This window comes from Peromyscus californicus, unplaced genomic scaffold (genome assembly GCF_007827085.1).
Source record: "Peromyscus californicus insignis strain IS unplaced genomic scaffold, ASM782708v3 Scaffold_8__1_contigs__length_139910024, whole genome shotgun sequence".
Classification (NCBI taxonomy): domain Eukaryota; kingdom Metazoa; phylum Chordata; class Mammalia; order Rodentia; family Cricetidae; genus Peromyscus; species Peromyscus californicus.
In genome coordinates this window covers 99631279-99655028 of record NW_026294606.1, presented here as the reverse complement: position 1 = coordinate 99655028, position 23750 = coordinate 99631279, and the positions used below count along the sequence as shown (strand labels likewise).

Below are 23750 nucleotides of genomic sequence, written 5' to 3'. Positions count from 1 at the left end.
CTTTTGTGTACCTTGAGGGTCACATTTGACAACTGACAAGCCACTGAACCCCCGAAGGAGGGCCATGATGACCCTTTCCATAGTCATGGCAGGATTAGTTCCAGGTCACTATCCCAGTATTCATGGTAAGAAGAAAGGCAGAAAGAAATTGACCGGAAGTCTGTGCCATGGTCTGACCACATGCCTCTGCTCGAGAAGTGTGGAAAGGACAGGGTGCTAGGCCAGGGCTAGGCCCTTGACTTCAGTTGACCATGAATGTGGCACTGCTTTGAGTCATGAAATGACACCCCTTTGCTGCCCTCACCAGCAACCTTGTCCCCAGAAGCAGAAGGCAGCTTATATAGGAAATCCAGGACACCAGAGAAGGGGTCAGTGGCTTGATAATCCTCAATCACCACTCAAAACTCACCAGATGGGTGTGGTCACTGGTAGGCTGCCCATGTGCCATGGATGACAGCACAGACATGTGCATATGGACTGTACTAGTTGGACTTGGTTTACGGGGGGTGGGGGGTGGGGGGTGGGGTGGAAGGACAATAGAACTACATGAGGTTGGGAGGGAAATGTGTTAGGGGAGGTCTGAGGGAAGTTGGAGCAGAGAGTTGGGGGTAGATATGCTAAAAATTCATTGTGTACATGTATGAAACTCTCAAAGAATAAATAAAAGTATTGTATATGAAAAACGTTGCCAGACCCCCCTCTACTAGGTCTTGACAGTTCCCATGAACTGTTTTGGGGACAGGGGTTTTGAGTTAGGGCTAACTTTGTAGCTTGGGCTAGCCTTGAGCTCATAGCCATCATCCCACCCAAGCCTAAGTGCTCCGACTACAGGGGATGGACCACTATGCCGCATCATGCTGTTCACTTGATGCTCTTCCAAATCTCACCATGGTCTGTTTGCATCTGCATGGGTCCTCTCTAACCTCTGACTTCCAGTTAGGGAAACACTTCTAAGAAAGCAGTCAAGCAGAAAGGGCATTTGCCCAGGGGATGTCTTACTTAGGAGCTCAGAGGGATCTGTAGGGGCAAATCTCCCTCCTGGAGGAACTACCTTGGCTTGGTGAAATTGAACAAGGAGAGTTGCCTGAGGATTCTGGGTCCTTCCTGGCAAAACCCGTCCTCTGCTGCAGGAGTAGGATGAAAAGGACCAGAGCCTGGGTTCAGATGAAGACACCAGCAGCTTCAGGCTGTCAGTGCCTTGAAATGGTCTTTTGCAGAACTGGTAAGGTATCACCCGGACTACAGTCTCTCAAGCCTTTATCTCATGGATTTCCAGGGATCTTTATAGGATGTGCTACCACAAGGAAAGTACCAGGAAGCCATCTAAAATCTATACTGCCTCATCGATCCAACATGCATATAAAAAAAAGTTCAGATCCACTATGTGACATTCTGAGCTGTAGGGGCTGTCTTCTCAATACTGCATTTGACTATTTTTAACTTATTGATAAATTTTAGTTACTGCGTGCGCGTGCACACACATGTGCAGGTGTGCATGCCATGGCACATGTGTGGAGGCCAGAAGAAAACTTTTCAAAGTTGGTTCTCTCTCCCGTGTGGGTCCCAGGGTCACACTCAGGTCGCCAGGCTTCGTGGTAATTGCCTTCACCTGCTGAGCCACCTCACCAACCACCTTATTCTAGCTTTTGAGACAGAGGCTCATGTAGCACAAGCTGGCCTTGAACTTGCTATACAGCAGAGGGTGGTCTTAAACCCCTGATTCTCTTGCCTCTACCTCCTGGGTACTGGACTACAGAGACAGACCACCATGCCCGATTTTTGTGCATTTATGCAGTGCTGGGGATCAAAACCAGGGTGTGTGGTAGGTGACTATCAACTGAGCTTCATCCTCCAGACACTGGCTATTTTTTTAAGATAACAAAAACCATTGATTCATAAATAACCTCAAATATGACCACTCCAGAGGCATATTCCCACACTTCTCTTTCATAGTCTATTTATTTAAGAAACTATTCTGTCATTGTTTACACCTATGCAAATAACTTCATTGTAAGCACCAATAATAGTCTCTGAACTGGTTTTTTTAAAAACAACAATAAACAAAACTCCTAACCAACAGCAAATGACCTGCCTTACACCTAAACACCCCATTTTACCCCCCTAGCCTAACTTTCTAGTTCCTTTCTTTTACAGTGGAGGATATTTTTGCTTACAGGGATTGGTGTACCTGTCTTAAGTGCCATGTTTGGTTCTGAAGCACAGGCTGTCCTGTGTCCTGTAAGTCTATGTCTCTCTTCCTCACATTTAACCTGACAACTTCCAGACGTAGTCACTATACATTGCTGAAATTAGGCAAGGCTGCATAGGAGACCCTTTAACTGGAGATGGAAGACAGTTCCTGGTGAGCTTGTATTTGGAACTTTATATGGTTAAATGCCACATTCTATACTTGGTGGTCACACGGGTTTTAACTCAAAGGGATGAGTCCCTTGAACAACCCAGAGGAGGAGGCTGTCCTCCTGAATGATCTGTCTGATATGGCCATGGTGAACACTTACTGCAACATGTCAGGCAGAGAGGACAAGAAGGAGGTATTCGTGAATGGTGCACAGACACCACCCAAGAACACAATCTCCTCTGATTTGGGGACTGTAATCTCAGAGAGGCTTCGCTTCTAGACCAATACTGCCCAAGAGAACTTTCTTTACTGATGAAAATGTCCTATATCTGAGCTGTCTAATATATTATAGGAAGCCAGGTATGGTGGCACATGCCATTAATCCCAGCACTTGGGAGGCAGAGGCAGGCAGATTTCTGTGAGTTAAGAGAGCCAGCCTGGTCTACAAATCAAGTTCCCAACTAGCCAGTGATATCATGTCTGAAGATCAAAACCAAAACAAAACCAAACCACCCTGAGAGGAGTTACCTTTTTAAATTTTATTCTAAGTAGTGTCTTAGAATTTTTATTGCTGTGACAAAACACCATGACCAAAACAACTTGGGGAGGAAAGGATTTATTTCAGTTTACAGTTCTACATCACAATCTTTCACTAAGGGAAGTCAGGCCAGGCAGGGCAGAAACCTGGAGGCAGGAGCTGATATAGAGGCCATGGAGGAGTGCCGCTTACGGACTTGCTACTCACGGCTTGCTCAGCCTGCCTTCCTGTTATCCCAGGACCATAACTCCAGGGGTGGCACTGCCCACATTGAGTGGGCTCCCCCACATCAATCACTAATTAAGAAAATGCCCTACAGTCTTGTTTACAGGTAAATCTTTTGGATGCACTTTCTCAAATGAGATTCTCTCTTCCCAAATGACTCTGGCTTGTGACAGGTTGCATAAACTGCCAGCACGATAGTAGTTACCATGCTGACAGCAAGCTCCAATCTCGTGTGTTCAATCACTGTGTGAAAAGCTTCCTTGTCATCTTAAACCTAGTATGGCCCCAGTGAACATTAACCACCCTCCCCGAACCCAGTATTGTCTGCATAGATCAAGACGCCTACCTGCTCAGGTCAAACCATTGGCACCTCCCAAATTCCTTCCTTTTTTCAGTTTCAATATTTAAGTCACCAGTTAGTTCTAGTGGTTCTGTGACCCAGACTATCCCAGACTCCCCGCATTCTCATCGCTAGGCCAGTCCGCCACCCCTGCCCCCAATCCGGGTAACAGCGATGGCCTCTAACTCTCTAACTCCCTTCAACCTACCACAGGTAGATAGATCAAACTACTTACTTAGTGAAGTCCACTTCTTCAGCCTGGTGATATTTTATTTGTATTAAAATGTTATTTGTATGTTAATAAATAAAGTTGCCCGGGGGTCAGAGCTATTAGCAAGCCATAGGAAAGCAGGGCAGTGGTGGTGTATGCTTGTAATCCCAGCACTTGGTAGGCAGAGCTGGGTAAGTCTCTGTGTGTCCAGGGATACAGCCATTATTGGATACACATGGCTTTAATTTCAATACTAATCATGGAAAACCTGGAGGTCTATACAGACAGGCCGTGACGAGGCGGTCATGTGGTTGGGTTTACAACCAATGAGAAGGCAGGATAGGAACTCTATATAAAGACTTTAACACAGAAAGTAGCTCTGGTTCGGGGAGGTAGGACCACCAAAGGAGGAAGGGTAAGGTTTTAGCTCTTAGCTCTGACCTCTTGGCTTTCTTCTTTGCATTGGTTCTGTGTTTCTTATTTAAAAAGACGGTTGGTTACATCTACATCAGCCTTCTGCTTAAAGCCTTCCAGTGGCTGCCCACTATTCTTAGAAATGAATTCTCAGTCTCTGTTGGTGTCCAATGAGTCCCACCAAGATGGCCTCCCTGGTCACGTCTCACTTCCCCTACCTCCACACTTGATAGTCCCTCTTTTGTTCATACCTCAGGCCCTTTGCCCTTCCTGTTCCTTCCATCTGAAATGATTTTTATACATTTCTATGGCAGCTGCTTTCCAGCTCCCAAACATCAATTCTTTAGGGATGCTTTTTATGACTACCTTTATGTGCTGGGGCAGCACTCTGACACCCCTTGTTGAAACGATATTATGGATTCTATTATTCTGTTGTGTGTGCAGACTATTTTTATTTTGTTACAGATTTAGCACCACCTGTACGTTTTGTCTGTCTCTACCCACCGTCAGGTAAGTCCCACAGGGACAGAACCCAGTGGTCTTTTTATCCTGAGCAACAAGCATCAGAGAAGACATCCAGAATGTTTGTGGTTGTAAAGAAAAAATGAAAGAGAGGGGAAGGTGACCCTGAGAGTCCCTGGGGTCTTGGCCAGCCCTGCCTTTGGAGCCCGTCCATCACTGACTAGGGCAAGTGTCTGAGGTCCAAGTACAGACAGGGTGAGATGAGCGGGTCAAGAGAAGACCCCACCAAGCCTGGCCATGAGGAAGGGCAACTGTGCAACCAGAGTATCACTAATTCTCTAGCTCCTCTAGGGAGCAGGAGTTCTTGCCCGAGGAGGTCCAAGCACTCAGTAACTCTAGTTTTCAAACCATCTACCCCCTTCTACCTGGTAGAAATCTACCTGCTTCCTAGTAGAAGGGACTCAGAATCTTGGCTACAGTTTACCCCCACCTTCTGCTTCCCAGATCTCATTGCAGCCACACACAGTCCCATGAAGGGAGGCAGAGAGCAAGGAAACCATAGCTCTGCAAAGTGAGGTGACTTGTTCGGAATCACAGCCATTAAGATGCAGAGCCAGGATGATGGCACTGTCTTTGAGCTTCATCCCAAGGCTCTGTCCCAAGGGGCAAACGTGGGGGTATTTGGGTAATACTCGCTGAGTAACTTTCTATGCCAAGCTTCTTTTACTGGTTCTTTGATAAACTGGAGATACAAGCCCAGCCAAGCTCAATGTTTCCCCTTTCTCCAGCTCCAACCTTCCCCTGTCCCTTGACCTTCCAGAACAGTGTGTTGCAAACATGATAATGCTTCTGAGTTTCATGAGGTACCTGCTACAAACACATGCCTCGGGTCTTGTCTCCAGAGAGTCTGCTTTTTAGATTTGAGAGTGAAATCAAGCAATAAAAATGCTCATATTCTCCCTCTCATCCTAAGGCATTCCTTAGTTGTATGTGCTTGTATGCTCTAGTGATATCTTTAACTGGGAGGAATCATGTTCCATTCCCCCAAATTCTTATCCACCTGGACCCTGTGAATAGGACTGTTTGGAAACTAGGTCTTTGATATATGCCAGTTAATGTGAGGTCATATTAGGTCAGGATGGGACTTCACTTCAGTAGAAATGATATCTTCATCAGAACAGTGAAACTTGGAGTCACAAACAAAGAACCCCAAGAAAGACCCTGTGAAGATGGAGCCAATCATTGGTAGGTTTGTAAGTCAAGACTACCAACATGGTGACCCCTCCAGAAGCTGGGAGAGGTGCGGAACAGATTTACCTTTAGGGCTTCCAGAAGGGACCAGTTCAGTTAGTACCCTTATGTCAGATGTCAAAAGGGACTCTGAGAACATTTCTGTTGTTTTCAGGCACCTAGGGTGGTGCTTTCTGATGCAAACATCTGGGAAAGAAACTAACATGACATCACTGGAAGTATGACCTTTTGCTGCATGTAACCATGCCTGTGCTAATTTATTTTATTTTCCCACTCCTCCTTTAAGGGCACATCAATGCCCGATTTCTATAAGAAATACTTACTCAAGTAAGTAAGTATTCTTTTTTAATAGGGAATAATAGTATTTCTTCCAACATTTCCCTATGAAAAAGATTCAAACATGCAACACAGCTGAATCATACCACTAACACCTCATCTCTTCTACTAGATTTCACCATTCATATTCTAGTATCTCTTTGTATGAAATGAGTCTAACATAGCCTGCTTCTACCTCAAGAACAGGGATTACAAGTGACCACCACGACTCTGACTCATTTAATGGTGCCTGGGATTGAACCCAGGGTCTTATGCATGCTAGACAAGCACTCTATTAACTGAGCTCCATTCCCAATCCCCTTTTGCTCTTTAAAAACTTGTATAGTTACACTCATGAAATCTCAACAACATGGTGCTTAAACAAGACCTGAATAATTCCAGTACAGGTTGACAGTGCACGTCAGATGGGAGAAACTGTACAGATCCCACCCCGAGATGAAGGACTAGAAGCAATAATCAACTGCAGAGAAGGGGAGAATTCATCTTCCCCAGAGATGAGTCCCCTAACTGGTTATTCAATACCAAGTGGTCAGACCTGAAAATATGAATACAAGCAACACTAAATTTGTTTTGTTTTGTTTTTCAAGACAGGGTTACTCCGTGTAGTAGTTTTGGTGCCTGTCCTGGATCTCACTCTGTAGACCAGGCTGGCCCAGAACTCACAGAGATCTGCCTGCCTCTGCCTCCTGAGTGCTGGGGTTAAAGGCGTGCACCACCACCACCCGGCTTGCAACACTAAATTTACTCAATAGGCTATGTTTATATTTATTCATGTGTGTGTTTGAGTGTGAATAATATGTTGTTGTTTTTTTTTTAAAGAGGCCATGAATTTGAGAAGGAGTTGGCAGGGCATAGGAGAAGGAGGAAGGAAAAATATTTTTAAAAAATTTATTTAAAGCTTGTGCATACCAACATCTAATTCTTGGAATTACAAAGCTACTTACATCCTTAGGTAATAATTAAAAAACTGTTAAATTCACTTGCCTTCTTTTTCTGATTGGGTATTATTTTTCTACTCTAAATGACACACTCATCTTTGTGTGTGTGTGTGTGTGTGTGTGTGTGTGTGTGTGTGTGTGTGTGTGTACACCCACATATGGTATGACATTTGTGTGGAGGTCAGAAGATGACCGTGAACACTTTGAAGCAGGATCGCTCTTGTTTCTACCATATGGCATGGTCCAGACTAGCTGGACCATGAGTTTCCAGACATTTTCCTGTCTCCATCTCCCATCTCAATGTAGGAGTGCTGGGATTGTAGATAGGCTCCACCACATCTGATGTTCTAACAAGCTTCTCTGGTGTGGAATTCCCATTGTGAGGCTTGTGTGGCAAGTGACTTCACCTGCTGTCGTGTCATACTGGCTCCTGATGTGCAGGGCTAAAGGGTGAAGGCAATGCCCTAATCAAGGTATAAAGTGTTTCCTTTACACCAGAAGTTCATTGCTTTTACGATTTATTTTTTATATTTTTAAATTATGTGTGTATATGCACATGAGCGCAGGTGGCCATGGAGGCCAGAGATGTCAGATCCTCTGGTAGCTGGAGATACAGGGCATTGTGAGCTACCCAATGGGAGTGCTGGGTATGGAACTCAAGCCCTCTGCAAGAGCTGTGTGCACTCTTAAGATGGAGCTGCCTCTCCTGTCCCCAAGGAGCGTATTTGAAAAATAAGCTTCTCATGTGATGAAAATAACAGGAAGAGGTGAGGGAATAACTGTCCAGACCCCTTGACCAAAGGGACAAGAAGCCTGGGGTGTTCACAGCTCTGCAGGAGAGACATCAGGCACCCTGCTTGTAAACACAACAGCTTCTTGGCTCTCTCAGCCTCTGCACGTCCACCCGTCCACCCTGACCTGTAGACAGTGCCTCCAGCCCCGGGCTGCCAACAGAGAGCCAGGCAGTGCGTGGGACCTGCTCTGATGCTGAGTTCAAGGGCAAAGCTGCTGCTACATTTCCTCAACTCTCCCCTTTTCTGCATTCCCCAGAATTTCATGGCCATTCCAAAAATACTTAGCCATCCCCCACTTCTGACCTCTCCAACCTCCCACTTTGGACCCTACAACCCCCAGCATGAACTTGAAGACTAGGGTCCATCATCTGCATAAGTTTTCATGAACTGGCTTCCTCCATGGTTTTGCTCATTGACCACAGGGCCTAGGGCAAGCTGAGCTGCTCCTCTAGAAGTTAGATTCACCTATGTTGTGTCCCCAAGGCTAGGGACACAAGCCGGTATGGCTCTTGGCGCTTGTCCTGCACTTGGCTCTTTAGTGAAGCAGTCTCTTGTTTAGAATAGAAAGAAAGATTAAAGAAGAATTATTTTTAAAGATGTGGTCTTACTATCTAGACTAGGCTAGTTATAAAAGTATGGTCTTCCTGTCTCAATCCTTCTAATGCTAGGATTATGGGCATGCATGTGCTGGCACACACCGATATTAACGTGTTTTGGTGTTGTTCATCTTTTGGAGTGTTGGGGATCAAACCCAGGGCCTTATGTAAGCAGTTTGCCACTGCCCTACATTTCCAGCCCTTTGGTACAAAATTGAGCTCCCAAGTAGTATTAAATATATATGTAAACTATTGGTGATAAATGTGAGCTTTTAAGAACCAGCAGGAAAACATTAAGACATAAATCTATTGGGACGATGAATTAAAAAGCTAGATTCTTACACCCCCCCCCCCCAAATTCTAGGACAGTAAAATTAAAAAAAAATACTAGAAAAACCATTAAGCACAGTTTATTAACAGGATGCTACTTTTAAAAAATGTATAAAATTTTAAAGGAGGAGTTCTTTCTAAGGAGGAGCAAACTGATAAACTTACATTTTTGGTTGTGAGCACAGCCTTTAATGGCTGAGCCATCTCTCCAGCCCCTGATACCTTTTCTTTAAAGAAAATGTCAAGAATTCTTAGGGGGAAAAACCCACTAAATAAACCAAACAGAGATGAAAAGCAAAGGGAAAATAGTACTAGAGATGACAGAAGTTGGATTAAGATCCTTTATATCTAAGGAGTGATAATCCATCTTAAGAACAAGAGCAGAATGGCAGGCGAGATGTCCCAAGCCTGGGGATCCGAGCTTAATCACCAGGGCTCACATGGTGGAAAGAGAGAACTAAGCCCCACAAGTTGTCCTCTGACTTACACACACACACACACACACACACACACACACACACACACACACACGTACGTAACTGGTGGTCCAGGTCTACAATTCCAGCACTCAGGAAGCTGAGGCAGGATAAGCACGATTTTGATGCCAACCTGGGCTACACAGTGAGAACCTATTTCAAAAGGAAAACAATAAGCTAGATAGCTCCAGAAATATTAAAGAAGAAATGAAAAAATTTGGCAAACATTTTAGGTGGGAATTTGGCAATATCCATCAAAATACAAAATGCACATTATTATGTTAATGCTACAAATTTATTTACAAGTATTTGAGAACTGTTGTGCAGGCATGCATATGTTTTAGGGGAAACATCAAGAGGGTCAGCTATCAAAGATGAAGCAAAGAGATAAATGTTCCTATACTGCTATGTGGGAAGAGATGCAAAACAGGTCACCAGGCAGAGAATGCAGCCGGATCCTGAGCCACGTGTGTTACACGAATCCTTTCTGTGGGAAACAGAGAAGACGCCACACGCAAAGTGTTCCAGGGGGGGCCACATAAAGAGGGCTGAGGGTAAAAGGGACAGTCATTTTCTGCATATTCCTTTCAATTATTTGAGTTGTAAGTATATTAATATGTAATTATTATGATATTTTTAAAAGTAAATTTAAGCCAGGCAGTGGTGACACACACTTTTAGTTCCAGCACTCAGGGAGGTAGAGGCAGGTAGATCTCTGAGTTCAAGGCCAGCCTGGCCTACAGAGAGAGTTCCAGGACAGCCAGGGCTACACAGAGAAACCCTGTCTCAAAAAGCAACCAAACAAACAAATGTAGTTTTGAAGAGATATAGAGTCTGTCTCAACAAAAAAACATAAAAGAAGAGGAAGAGGAGGAGGAAGAGGAGGGTAAGGAGGAGGGAGAAGAGGAGGAGGAGGAGGATGAAAACAGGTTTGGGGGCCAATGAGATGGCTTAGTAGGTAAGCACACTTGCCACTAAGCCTGAAACCCTGAGTTTAATCCCCTGGATCCACATAATGAAAGGAGAGTACTGACTCTCATGGTTGTTCTCCACACATATATGGTGGTTAATGTCCACACACACACACACACACACACACACACACACACACACACACACACACACACGCATGTCCATGCACAAATAAGTAAGTGTAGAGGCTGGAGAGATAGCTCAGTGGTTAAGAGCACTGGCTGCTCTTCCAGAAGACCTAGGTTCAATTCCAAGCACCCACATGGAGGGTCACAAGTATCTGTAACTCAGTCCTAGGGTATCTGGTGTCCTCTTCTGGTCTCCATGGGCACCAGGCACATACATGGCATGTTGGAAGAGGCAAAATGTTCCCACTCCTCTTGTCCCTTCCTGCCAATGGCTTTGCTCTTAAGTCTGCTTGAGCTCCAGTGTGTCATCAATACAGACTTAAGTGATGTCCCCTAGAGCATACAGACAAGGGCCACTCAGAGGCTTGGAAATTCCCTCTGTCAGCTTGGCATTCCAGAGATAGAGTAAGATAGCACTCGCTGAGATACCCCGACACTGGCCTGACCTGATCACAGGCAGAAGAGAGGGGTCTTGATCAGAGTACTCCACTCTACCCCATGGTTCTCAGATCCTGGAGAGGAGAAGCCATCACCCAAGCATTCCCTCTAGGTCTGCCAGAAACAGGTGAAGACAATATGTTTGGACCTCATGGTAAGTGTCTGGGAGGGAGATGGGTCCCTGCAAAGTCACCTGATCCTGAAAAGTCCTCCCAAGACACAAGACAAAGCAGAGAGGAGCCTTAACCTATCAGCCAACTCCTCAGTCTAGCAGCCTCCTCCTAAATTTAATAGAGGCCAGAACTGTCCAATCCCCTGGATGTCTCTCCTCTATGGCAGCTTAGGCCAGACACCAGGGACCTTCCAGAACATTGGATGCACTGGCAGAACATCAGGCCCCTTAGCCCAGTGGTTCCCAACCTCCCTAATGCTGTGGCTCTTTAATACAGTTCCTCATGCTGTGGTGACCCCCAATCATAAAATTGTTTCGTTGCTACTTCACAAGTGTAATGAATCATGATGTAAATACCTGATATGCAGGGTATCTGATATGAGACCCCTGAAGGGGTCAATGACCCATAGGCTGAGAGCCACTGACTTAGCATTCTGGGGATATAAATCATTATTATTTCAGATCCTCCATAGTTTGGGGATGTTTCACGGTCCCTAATGCCCATAAGAAAGTGCTACCACCACAAGTGGGCATAGATGCCTACAATTCTAGCGCTTGGAGGATGGAGGCAGGAAGACCAAGAGTTCAAGACTAGATCCTCAGCTACATAGGTGAGTTTGAAATTAGCCTGGGCTACATGTAACTCCATCTCAGTAAGAAAAGAAGGAAAAGAAAAGGGGGAAAAAAGACCAAACTTTGCCAGCCCAGTTAAACAAAAAGTATCTAAATCACAGAATCCAGAGCAGAGCTGTAGCAAACAGGGGTCCTCAAATCTCTGTGACTCCAGGTGCAATTTTTAAGCCAACACATCACCCCATCTTACAGTTTGACCTCCAACCCCTCATCCTATGGGGGTGCTGCTGGCAGGAGACTGGGAGGTCCAACCACTGATTAGTCAGTAACGGAGCATGCAGGGAGTGGGACACATGCCGGGGGAAGGATACCTGCTCTGCACTGGAGGTCTCTCTCACACACTGCACAGCTCATGAGGCAAAGGCAGTTTACAGGGGCCAGAAAGCAAACAGAACCAACCCAAGGATCCTCTTCCCATCTTCAGAAGGCCGAGAAGCCCAGGCAGGAGATTAAGAGGGACCCTAAATCACCCAGCTTACTCCAAACGAAATCACTTGCTCCCCATTGGTTTAATGTCATGCACAGTTGTCCCCAGTGAGCTAATGGGAATAGCACCCAGGGATCTCTCTGAGCTAAACAATCTACTCTATCTACTTTAAGGATTCAAATAAAAATTAGAGCCTGTCGTGGTGGCCCACACCTTTATTCCCAGCTCTCGGGAGGCAGAGGCAGGCAGATCTCTGAGTTTGAGGCCAGCCTGGTCTACAGAGTGTGTTCCAGGACAGCCAGGGCTACACAGAGAAACCCTGTCTTGAAGAAAAAGAAAGAAAGAAAAAAGTAAGGGATGGAGGGAGGAGGGAGGGAAGGAGAAAGACAGACTGGGGAGATGACTCAGTTAAGAGTACTTGCTGCTCTGGCTGAGGACCAGGGTTCAGTTTCCAGGCCCCACGTGGTGACTCACAATCACCTGTAACTCCAGTTCTAAGAGATCTGAAGCCTCTGTCCTCTGAGGACTCCTGCATGCATGTGGTGCATACTAGCTTGTGCAGAACGACAGACAGACACATACAATCTTAAAGATGCATTCAAGTAAAAATCGTCTAGGACAAATACATTTAAAAATGCAAATTGCTAAACAAACTTAAACCACCGTACTGTTAGTTCTAAAGGGTTACTGACATCAGGTATCTTACCTAAGTCCCTAAAGACTCCAGTCACAAAGTGCAGCAAAACCATCCTAACATGCAGATATCCACCAGCTGATGACATAGAAATTTAGCCTCTGTATTAGTTACTTTTCCTGTTGCTGTGATAAACTATCCAGACAAAGGCAGTTTAAGGATGGGAAGGCTTTGTTCTGGCTCACAGTTTGAGGGTACAGTCCATCATGGCAGGAAAGTGAAGGAGCTGAAGTAGCTGGCCACAGTGCATCTACATCAGGATTAGAGACTGATGAATCCCATTGTCAGCCAGCTTCCTTCTTTCTATGTATGCAGCCTTGGATCCAAGCCCAGAGAACAGCATGGCTCTCCTTTGTAAAGGGTGGAACGTCTCATCTCAGGCAGTCTAATCAAGATAATCCATTATAATCCATAATATCTAGAAGCTAACCTAATCTAAACAATCGGTCACAGGTGTTCTTGGTGGCTTACTTCCCGACTGAGTTCAGCTCCCGTCAAGCTGACAATCAACACTATCACAGTCCCTGTTCAATCACTGACCATCTCCTCTGGCTTTTCCCAGGCCATGGGCAAAGTGTCCTATCTCTAAAGATTGCTATCATCTGACTATATGTGATGTAGCAAAATGCAAACTGAGGTTGAAAAATCAGTGTCCAAACAGGAAGTTTCACGAATGAGCAAAGATAAGAGAGAACTCACAACTCCATTGTAAACAAGGACCTGGCACAGTCAGGCTTGTTAATATTGAAAGAGAGTTCACTGAAAGCAAAGACCCCCTGAAAGAGACTAACCTGTTCATCAGGGGATTAGGAGAGGCCCCCAGTCCTCAGATATACTTGCTAAAGTGACAGAAGGCTAATCCTGCTGGGAAAATGCTCAGAATGGAGTTTAGAAATGGATAATGATCCATCGTTTACTACTACATTTCTGAGAAATTGCCTATGTTGATTGCAGTGTCTTTTTCCTTTTTTAAGAGATAGCCAGTTCCCATCCCCTCATCCTACTGTCTGTGAAATACTGGTCTTCATTTAAGGCATTTTGATCTTTTATCCTTAAACTCAAAATCTCTTCTACTTGAACCAGGAACCAGCTGAGGTTTTGTTTTGTTTCAATGATGCCCTGTATCACCAAGGTGGTTAAACTTGGCACTCCCAAGGGCTTGCCAGGGTCAAAAGAGAGCATCCAAGAAGCCAGGCTGACCTGGCATTTACCCTGACCTGGGGCATTATTGATCATAAAAGCCACATTTATTTCAATGCAGGGAGTTTCAAAGTCAAGACTATGTCTCAAAAAACAGCAACAAAACAAATCCTGGAGCCGTGTATAGTGATGCACACCTGTGATGTCAGCACTTGGGAGGCAGAAGCAGGAGGTAAGGAGTTCAAGGTGAGGCTCAGGTACATGAGACCCTGTCTCAAAAAAAAAAAAAAACAACTCCAAAACAAACAGCAACTACTACAACAAAAAACCTCAGAAGTCTTTTCTTCGATGTTCATTAGGAAATGATGACCTAGTTCATAGACTTTCCTGTTTCTTCCCTTCCTTGTAGCTTTTTTCTTTCCTTCCTTCCTTCCTTCCTTCCTTCCTTCCTTCCTTCCTTCCTTCCTCCCTCCCTCCCTCCCTCCCTCTCTTTCTCTCTCTTTCTTTCTTTCTTTCTTTCTTTCTTTCTTTCTTTCTTTCTTTCTTTCTTTCTTTCTTTTTTGAGGCAGGGTTTCATGTAGTTCATGTTTGAAGCTAGCCTCAAATTCCCTATGTGTGTGTGGGATCCTCCTTCCTCTACCTCCCCAGTCCTGCAGTGCCAGAATTATAGGCATGTACCACCATGCTGGGCTTATGGAGTGCTAGGCATCAAACCTAGGCCCTTGCGCATGCTGGACAAGTACTCTATAAACTGAGCCAGCCCTATATTTTCATTATTACATATGAATAGGGACCACCAGAGAACAATTAATGGGGTTGTATTATTTGAATTCATAGGCTAAAACCAGATTTCTAAAGAGATCTCCCTCAACTTTGACTCATTTTCCAGTAGGAAGCTTGGGTATTATGCAACAGTAAGCAAGACTGAGGAGTCCTACCAAGCAGATAAGGATATTGACAATGGAATCCTACCTCCTCTTCCCGTGCAAGAAGAAATTATGACTAATTCACTTAGGTAATGATCAACCAGATATCCAGCTCACTCTACATAACTGCATGTACTTGTAACAATGGAATCTCTGGCCTCTAGCTCTCCTGTAACAGGGTGTTAAGGCCTCTTGTATACACCATAGTTCAAATATATCAAAGCAAATCCCCTAAAATTGGCTACTACTTAAATACCACATACTATACTATCAAAATAGGAAATAAAATATTCCTATAATTATGAACTGGGGAAATGCTTCTCAGTATAAAACACCACGTCTGGGCTTCATATTTTTCAGTCAGGAACTTTGCAGGTGTGTTGAGCATTGGGCTTGTTGTCCGCATCCCCTTTTTATTATTGACAGAGTAGTTTTCCTGTTGTAGAGAGGAACAGGTATGGAGAGTAATAGGGTTGTCTGCCCACCTTAGATGGGCAGCAGCTAGAGAAGACTGAGAGCCACTACCTGGGGGCTGGAGAGATGGCTCCAGTTAAGAACACTGGCTGCTCTTCCAGAGGACCTGGGATCAGTTCCTACCAGCCACATGGCAGCTCACAACTGTCTATAACTCCAGTCTCAGGAGATCTGACACCCTCTTCTGACCTCTGTAGGCACCAGGCACGCATGTGGTGCACCTACATACATTCAGACAAAATACTCATATATATAAGACATAAATGAAACTGAGAGAGGGGAGAAGAAACAGACACTCACATAGAAACACACACACACACACACACACACACACACACACACACACACACACACACACAGAGAGAGAGAGAGAGAGAGAGAGAGAGAGAGAGAGAGCGCCCAGAGACCGCCTGCTCTAGAGAAATTTGCATGAGAAGTCATCAGAAAAGGTAACTGGCCCTAGAACTACAGACAACCCATGTCATGCTTATGTATATCATGCAGTTATTGAGAGCCACTGCGGAACCAGTTACACTCCAAGAGCAGGGCAGTATCCCAGTTGTTTTTCCTTGCCTTCAACTTGTGGCAGTCTTCCTGCCTCTGCCTCCAAAGTGCTGGGATTATAGGCACATCCCACTACATCCAGACTCAACTGATTGATTGATTCATATTCATTGATTGATTGCTGTTGATGTTTTTCCTTAGAGATAGGGTCAATCTATACAGCCAATGCTGGCCTTGAACTCTCCATCCCCGTGATAGTCTCCCAAGCACCAGGATTACAGATGTGAACCACATTGACTCTATTGCTGTTTCCTATGGTCAGCTTCACTCTTATTCCTTGCAGGAAGTCTAAGGAGAAGTGAACAGCAGTGTCTGGGTGAGGGCTATTCTCCAGTCACTCTGGCTGAAACAATGGAGGACAAAGGCAGAAACAAGCGACTTACAACCCCCCCACGCCCTGCCTCGTTTCTACCAACTCCAACCCACTTAGCTAATAAAGGAATGGGAGATATTTTTCATACATTTTAGTTTTCGAATAATTACCTTTTAAATTATGCACAAGGCCCTGTTTCCAAGCATCCCATTCATTGGCTTGTTCCAATTATTTCTTAGTTCCTGTTGGCAAGAACCAGCGTGCCAATGTATCCTCGTGAAACCCAGGTGAGGCAGACAAGGCCAAGGTTCAGAGTTTGTAGTTTCATAGACAAGACAAGAGACAAGGTAGGTAGTGAAGATACCTTGAGAAAAGTATGTTGTAAAGGCTGAGGTAGTGCCAGGTAAAATGCTATGTGGATTTGAGAGAAGGAAAAAGGATGTTGTAGAGAAAGAGATAAGAGAATCTTTGCAAGACAAAACCTTTGAGATGGTGCCATGGGGGTCCAGTGAGGACGGCCACTATATAACCAAGCTCTCATTTGAAAGTGTCCCAGGGATATGGGAGTCACTGAGGTGACTTCCCAGGAGAGTGCTGCAATAATAAGCACGATGTGACTCTGGCCAGAGCAGGGTCTAGCAGGGGAGAATGTCTAGAAAGGAAACTAAAGAGGCTTCCGAGGACCAGCTTGTCACCTGTCAAGTCTCCTGGTTTTCTTTTTACAATTAGTCACCTATGGATTCTCCAGGGCAGGGCAAGCTGCAGAGATTAGCTGTGCTTAGAGATGAAAAGCACTGAGTATCCCCAGGGGAGATACTGAGTGAAGGAAGCCATCCTGAAGAGAGAACATGATGCTTTTTAGGGGAAGGAAGCTCAGAGGCAGAAAAAAAAGCATCTGGTAGTGACAGTGGTTAGGACAGGAGCTGCCTCTGGGAGGCGCTGCTGGCTGGGAGGAGACAAGAGCTCATTGCAGGTGTTGAAAGAGTTCTACATCTTCCTCTGGGTCATAGCAATAGAAGGGTTTACCTGGGTAAAAAGACACCTGCAGGAAGCCGTGAGATCCCCTCCCTGATATAAAGCCCTGGAACATCTCCAGCACAGCCCAATTTGAAGGTCTGAGCTGAAATCTTGGAGAGCTGGGAACCTATCTCCACTGCCATTGTGGAATGGAGAAGAAAAGACACTGAAATCCACTGGATCAAAGACCTGGGTTGTCCTAAGCCTTTTCCTCTTTTCTGGCAGAGGAAAAGCAAGAGAGAGAGAGCAACAGAGAGAGACTGAGGTGGTAACCAGGGATACAAGTGCCACGGTAGGGAAAAACGATGCTCTGTCTTCCCAGGGTCCATGTCCCAATACCTGAAGCCTGTGAGTATGTTACTTCACTTGTCAAAAGGGTTTTGCAGATGTAAGATAAAGATCTTGAGTTGGGGAGGTTATCCAGGATTATCTGGGTGTACCCAATATACCCCTAAAAGCATTTATAATTGACAGATTGAGGCAGAAGAGTCAGAGGAGGAGATGTGGTGCTGGAAGCTGAGGCTCGAGTAATGAGGCATTGGCTCGGGGTCACTCAAGGCACACAGGCTGCCCCCGGAAGACTGAAAAGGTAAGACAGGTGGCTGTAGAAAAACCCTAGAAAGAATGCAGTCCTTCCTACTCATGTCCCACTGCTGACCTCCAGAACGGTAACAGGATACATCAGTGTTGCTTTAAATCTCTGCCTGTGGCATTTTGTTACAGTAGCAATAGAAAATGAACTCAGGCAGAAAAACCAAAAGGATCGGGTGTCCAAGTGGGGAAAAGGAGTAGCAAAGCAAACAGCAGAGCTCAACCTCAAGACTGCTGCCAGCCCAGGGAGACGCAGGTGAGAACCAGGCGCCAGCTTCAGGGAAGGGAAGCTCACAAGACCCTGGCAAAGGCAGCTTCAGTAGCAAGGTAGGTTTTAGGGAGAATGGAGTACCTGTTACTCGTCTAAATAAACAAAAACTACATGTGAAGCAACGATGTGTGTCATATGGGGTAGGAGGGCACACCAAACAGCAAGGTTAGAAAGGATGACGGGGCCATCCAGGCACCAGTTTCGGGTATTTCCTGGCAATATTTCCAAAGGTGATCACTCTCCTGTGTTTCTGGGATTCCCAAGAGTCCTATTTCTGATCTTCTTCCTCAATTCTTGGTCTCGAAGCCAATCTGGAGTGACACCAGGGAACCCCCGGGATCTGGGCATGGAATCAGTGGCCAGGTCTCCAGATGTGCTACTAGCTGGCTGTGATTTCATCCTCCACGTCAGGCTTACTGCTGTTAGAGCAGGCCAGAGCAGTTGGAAAAGGACGGCGACCTTTCACGGCCAGGCCCTTGTGCGAAAGCCCTTGACAACGGATTTCAGCTAGCTGACTTAACATCTCCACTCCACAATGCAAGTGGACGTAGGTTCCCAGCTCTCCAAGGTTCAGACCTCCAAGCAGGGCTGTGCTGGAGGTGTTCCAAGGCTTCCCAGAAGGGAGGGGACCCCAAGGCTTCCTGCATTTAGATCCTCTTCCCATTTAATCACTCAAGCCCTGAAGCCCTGAGCAAATATTACAAAGCCTAGCAGAACTGCAAGTGGCAAAGCTGTGGGCCTCTTAGCCACTCAGAGACACATCCTACCTGGTTAGGATCTGGCCCCCAAGTCCTCCAGACATTACGCTGCCTCAGTGCTACAATCTGGAGAGTTGAGGTTTACCTTGCTTGGAGTATTCTCAGGCAGATGGCTCATATCTCACTGGTCCCTGAACAAGAACCATCCAAGTCTGTGATACAATGTGGGAAAAACACAGGTCTCTTTCTGACAGTTACTATCCCCTTGGTGGCAGATTTGTGGTTGACAGAGGACCTGGGTTGGGCTGTGATGAAATCTAGAACTTTTACCAGAAACACATATATGCATACACTTTACCATACACAATTTTATCTCTTTCACTAGTCCCAGATGACCCACAGAATACCAAGTTTAAGAAGTCTTACTTCACTCTTTCCTATAGTGTGGTCCAAGTGGTACCCATGATGGTTTTAGGAGACACAAGAGACAACTTTTCTCATTTTAAGTTTGGAGCTGAGAAAGTAGCTCAGTTGATGGACTATTTGTCTAGCATACCCAGGGCCCTAGGTTGGTCCCCAGCATCACATAAACTGAGCATGGTAGCACATGCCTTTAATTCTGGCACTTGGGTAGTAGAGGCAGGAAGATCAGAAGCTCAAGGTCATCCTCAGCTACATAGTGAATTTGAGGCCAGTCTGGGCTACATCATACCTGTCTCCCCTCCCACAAAAATTTATATTTATTTTAAAGTATGTATAAGGCTGAGTGTGGTGGAGCACACCTTTAATCCCAGAACCTGGAATGCAGAGGCATGTGGATCTCTGTGAATTTGAGGTTAGCCTGGTCTATCCAGTCAGTTCCAGGACAGTCAAGACTATGTAGAAAGACACAGTGTCACAAACAAATACAAAAACAAAGCCAACTGAGCAAAAGACCTGTGATTCTATTGGTCTTATTACTTAGGGTCAGTATATGCTAAAATTAAAAAATGAGTCTATATAGAGATGAATATCAAATATTATAACTCAAGTGGTGTGTCAGTTTGTAAAGAACTATGACAGTGACTCCTGGGTGACCAAAGTCTAGGGAACATAATATCTGTGGGCTCAGAAGGAGGTTTAGACACAGAACCCCTTCTCTCTTTAAATTATTTACTTATTTATCTTACTGTTTGTGCGTGCATGTGCAGAATCCACAGGAGTAGGACAGAGGACAACTGGTAGAAATGAATTCTCTCCTTTCACTGTATGAATCCGAGGACTCCAACTCAGGTTATCACTCTTGGGAGCAACACCCTTACCCACTGAGCCATCTCACCAGCCCTGCTTCCTTTTTTGAAGTGGTGGTCACAACTCAAAAACTGGGCTTCATGTCCACAGATGGGAGAGCACAGGTGTCAGTGCTTAGGCTAGGGAGCTTGATCCAACTGGCCTCTGGCAGCCAGGGGTAGTGAGAGAGCCAGCTTCCCCGATCAGCCACGGCTCTTTCACTTGTTCAAGGTGAGCAGCTCATCTCCCCTGCCCCACAGTATGTTAGCTCAAACAAGTCTGACTTGTTCTGTGTGTGTGCCTTTGTGTGAGTGTGAATGTGTGTGTGTGTGTGAGTGTGTACACAGGGGGGTGTGGCAAGTGGGGAAGAGGGGAAATAAGTGGGGTGGGCCCATGGAAGAAGATATAATAGAGTGCTCCCACTTAGCGATCAGGCTAGAGAAGGGTCCCCAGGGGAGGGGGACGACAGAGTTAGTTCATAGCATTTCCTTTCTGCTCTTCACACAACAGGAGAGGGCTCTTACCTCCAGAGGTATCCGCACCCCTGATCCAGCAGCAGAGGAGGGAAGTAGAGGAGGTAACGGGGGTTGTTAGAAGGACTTATCTAGTCATCTCTTTGAATGGACACACCACCCCTACCCGATTTCTTCGACTACCTTTCTCCCTCAGTTTAAAGAGAACTTTGCCCAGTAGAGTAAAGCATGCCTGTAATCCCATCACTTGTGAGGCCCAGGCAGAGGGATCAAGTTTGAGGCTGGCTTGACCTAAATAGCAAGATATCTCACAAAATGAAATGAAACAAAACATACAAACAAACAAACAAAAAACATGAGCTAAAGTAAGGAGGACCTTGTACTAGTTTCTACATTTGAGCTCTGCCAGCAGAGTGACAGGAAACTGGAATGTAAGGTGACTGCGGCTGCTGGTTAAATCTGGTCTGTGGGTTTGAAGGCGGCGGACTGTTAGATTGTAGTTTTCTCTACATCCACAGGTTTGGGCCTGGAAATCTGGATATTTGCAGCATGACCACACTGGGCTCTGAAGGTCACAGGTAAGAGCAGGAAGCAAAGGTGAACTGGGTTTTGCCTCTGAGTTCTCCCTAGGGGTCAGGCAGGGAAAGACAAAGCAAAACCAAACCCTAATGCTGGGTGGTTGGCAAAGTAGGTAGGTGGGGCCATCCGGGCCAGCTGGTGGGGGTGACATTCAGAACGGTACTGAGTAGAGAGGCCACACCCTCCGGCTCCTGTCTGTAGAACACAGTTACAACACAGGGCAGGCCAGTGAGCTGTCACAGGCCTGGCGGTCTCTAGTGTTCTGATCCCAACCTCTTGCCAATTTCTGTACTCAATTTTTCTTGTATTTTCAGCTAAGCTTTTTGTTCCTTCAGCAAGACCTGATACTAAACACCAGCTTCCTATATATCATCCTGGGCTCCCATTGAGGAATGCCAAGTCTGGACACTTTATGAAATCTCCCAAATCCTTCTATGATGAAATCTCTTTTCCCTTCCATTCATGGTGGTTGAGCGATAGAGCAGCCTTTTCGCTGGTCTCCTTACATCAGCTGGGGTTTCCTGCATTGCTTCTCGTCATTGGAGCCAGGATACTTTTCCAAAGATGCAAATCTTTTCATGCCACTCCTTTCCATGGCTCCACAAGTCAAGCCCTGGACCACAGCCTTTGAGGCTCATGTAATCAAGCCCCAGTGACTTTTGACTCCCACCTCTTCCCTTTGCCTGATAACCTTTTGTCACCTGGGTCCCATTGCTGTCTCTTGACTGTGTCACACTCTTTTTTTTTTTCCATTCATGTTGTCCCTCTGTCTGTAATATCCTTCCCACCACTTTGTCTGGCTAAGCTCCATCTTTCAATTAGTTATCTCAAGGTAGCTCTTACTGAACATGTTCTCTAGACTCTTCACCCAGACTCAACATGTAAATATTATAAATATTAATGAGATGTATTTAAATAACCATCATGTGAGTAGTATGGACCCTCCTTTCCCCAACAGCATGTTCACTTCATGAAAATGGGAACCACGTTTGTTTTGTTCAATGTCCGTTGTTACCTAGCACAGTGTTGTCAATCCATTTAAAAACCGAGTGACTGAATAAAAGATAAAGATTAGATAAGATGGCAAACGGCGTCTCCTGGAACAGTGAATGGCGTGTCCTTTCATCCAAAGACCTAAACGTACTTGGAAGCAAGAGTAAGCAACAAGAAACAACCGTTGCTTCACATCTGATCACGATGGCCTCACTTGTCACCAGCCCCATGCCAGGCTTGGGAATAAGGCATCAGCTTAGCCCCAACCTGAGTCTACAAGACTTCTGTAGATAGGGACTGTGTTCCCAGCCCCTGGATCCTTGGGATGGAGACAACTTTGATTCTGGAGTAAGAAACGTTTGATTTTTGTACTTCCTAGTGGTTTGACCTCAAACATTTATAGAACCTCACGGAACCTCTGTTTTCACATCCTAAAACGAGGTGGGTTGAAGGCAAAAATCCAAGCAGCCTGCACCACACAGCAGTACACAGCCTGGGTTAGAAGTATCGAACTCTTTTCCTTAGCAAACTGCCTTATGCACTTTATTTCACTCTTTCACACCCACAACACTGTTTAGGATAGAAATAAACTCAGGGGCTGGAGGATATAATCTATAGGACGCTGTCCAGGTCCTTCACGCCCACCCACCAGAGCCTTGGGAGCTAGCTGAGCAGAACTTTAGATCTGTGCCTAGAGAGCGGTGGGCTGGGGAACCGAGGACAGGTGAGCCTACGAACCTATTACTGAAACTAGAAAGGAGAGCAGAAAGGCCGATAAAGAAGAAGGAAGAGAAGAGAGAAAAGGGGTGGTGGTGGCTGGGGCCAGAAACAGAAATCCAAGTTGTCCAGAAATCAAGTTGTCAGGGGGCAGGGAGGGTCTGCAGAAGGGACATGTTGGAAGGAGAATGCAGCCAGGTCAGAGGCTAGCGCTGGAAAAAGGAAGGGCAGGTTCCTGGAGATAGGAAAGGGGGCCAGTGACCTGTTGTTACTTGGGAAGAAACTGGGGAAGCGGAGAGAGGGGAGGGCGGCAGCTGTCACCACCTTGCGTTCTCCTAGAGGGCAGGTGATCTAGGCTCTCCGGAATGGTGGTCTGGGGGAGGGGTGGGAAGCAGGGAGCGGGGTGTGCCCCGGGGCCCGGCTGGTACCTGAGGGTCCCCTCGCAGTTCGCCCACGTAGTACTGCTCCAGCCAGCGGCGGGCGTTGTCCGAGTGTCTGTGAGGTGGCCCGTCCAGGTCGGCACTGATGTCCTGGCCAGCCCGCGCCCGCAGCAGCTGCTCGCCCCCGGGATGGTGCCGCACGAAGTCGGTGAGGTCGTAGAGGCTGGCCCCGCGGCGGACCCAGCAGGCGCCGGCCGCCAGGCGCCGCTGGACCTCGGCGGGGGAGAAGGAGGCGGCGGGGGGCGGAGCGGGGGCCATGGCGGGAGAGCGGAGCTCGGAGCTCGGAGCCCGGCAGTCTGCTCCGCGGCCGCCCGGCGCGCCTCTAACATCTCGGGAGCCGGGGCCGCCGCAACGGGCCGGCCGCCACCGCACCTGCTCATTTGCATGCCGCGCTCTCATTGGCCGCTCGGGGGGGACGCGGCTGGCGCTCGGAGCCGCCTCCCCATTGGCCCGCAGGGACCCGAGCCCCGTGCGCGGGGCGCTGAGCGCGGGCGCAGGTGGCCTGGGGCAGGTAGAGGGCGTGCCCGCCAGGTGTGTCCGTCCCGCTGCGG

The 23750-nt window shown here is 46.5% G+C and overlaps 1 protein-coding gene across 1 annotated transcript in view; it reads right to left on the bottom strand.

Annotated features, from left to right (window-relative positions):
- Positions 1 to 23528, bottom strand: part of Fa2h (fatty acid 2-hydroxylase) — a 54481-nt gene extending 30953 nt beyond the window's left edge. The window contains exon 1 of the mRNA XM_052727920.1: positions 23188 to 23528. Coding sequence (XP_052583880.1) covers positions 23188 to 23457 — 270 coding nt within the window. The 5' untranslated portion in view covers positions 23458 to 23528. The remainder of the gene's footprint in view (positions 1 to 23187) is intronic.
- Between the last annotated feature and the right edge of the window lie 222 nt (positions 23529 to 23750).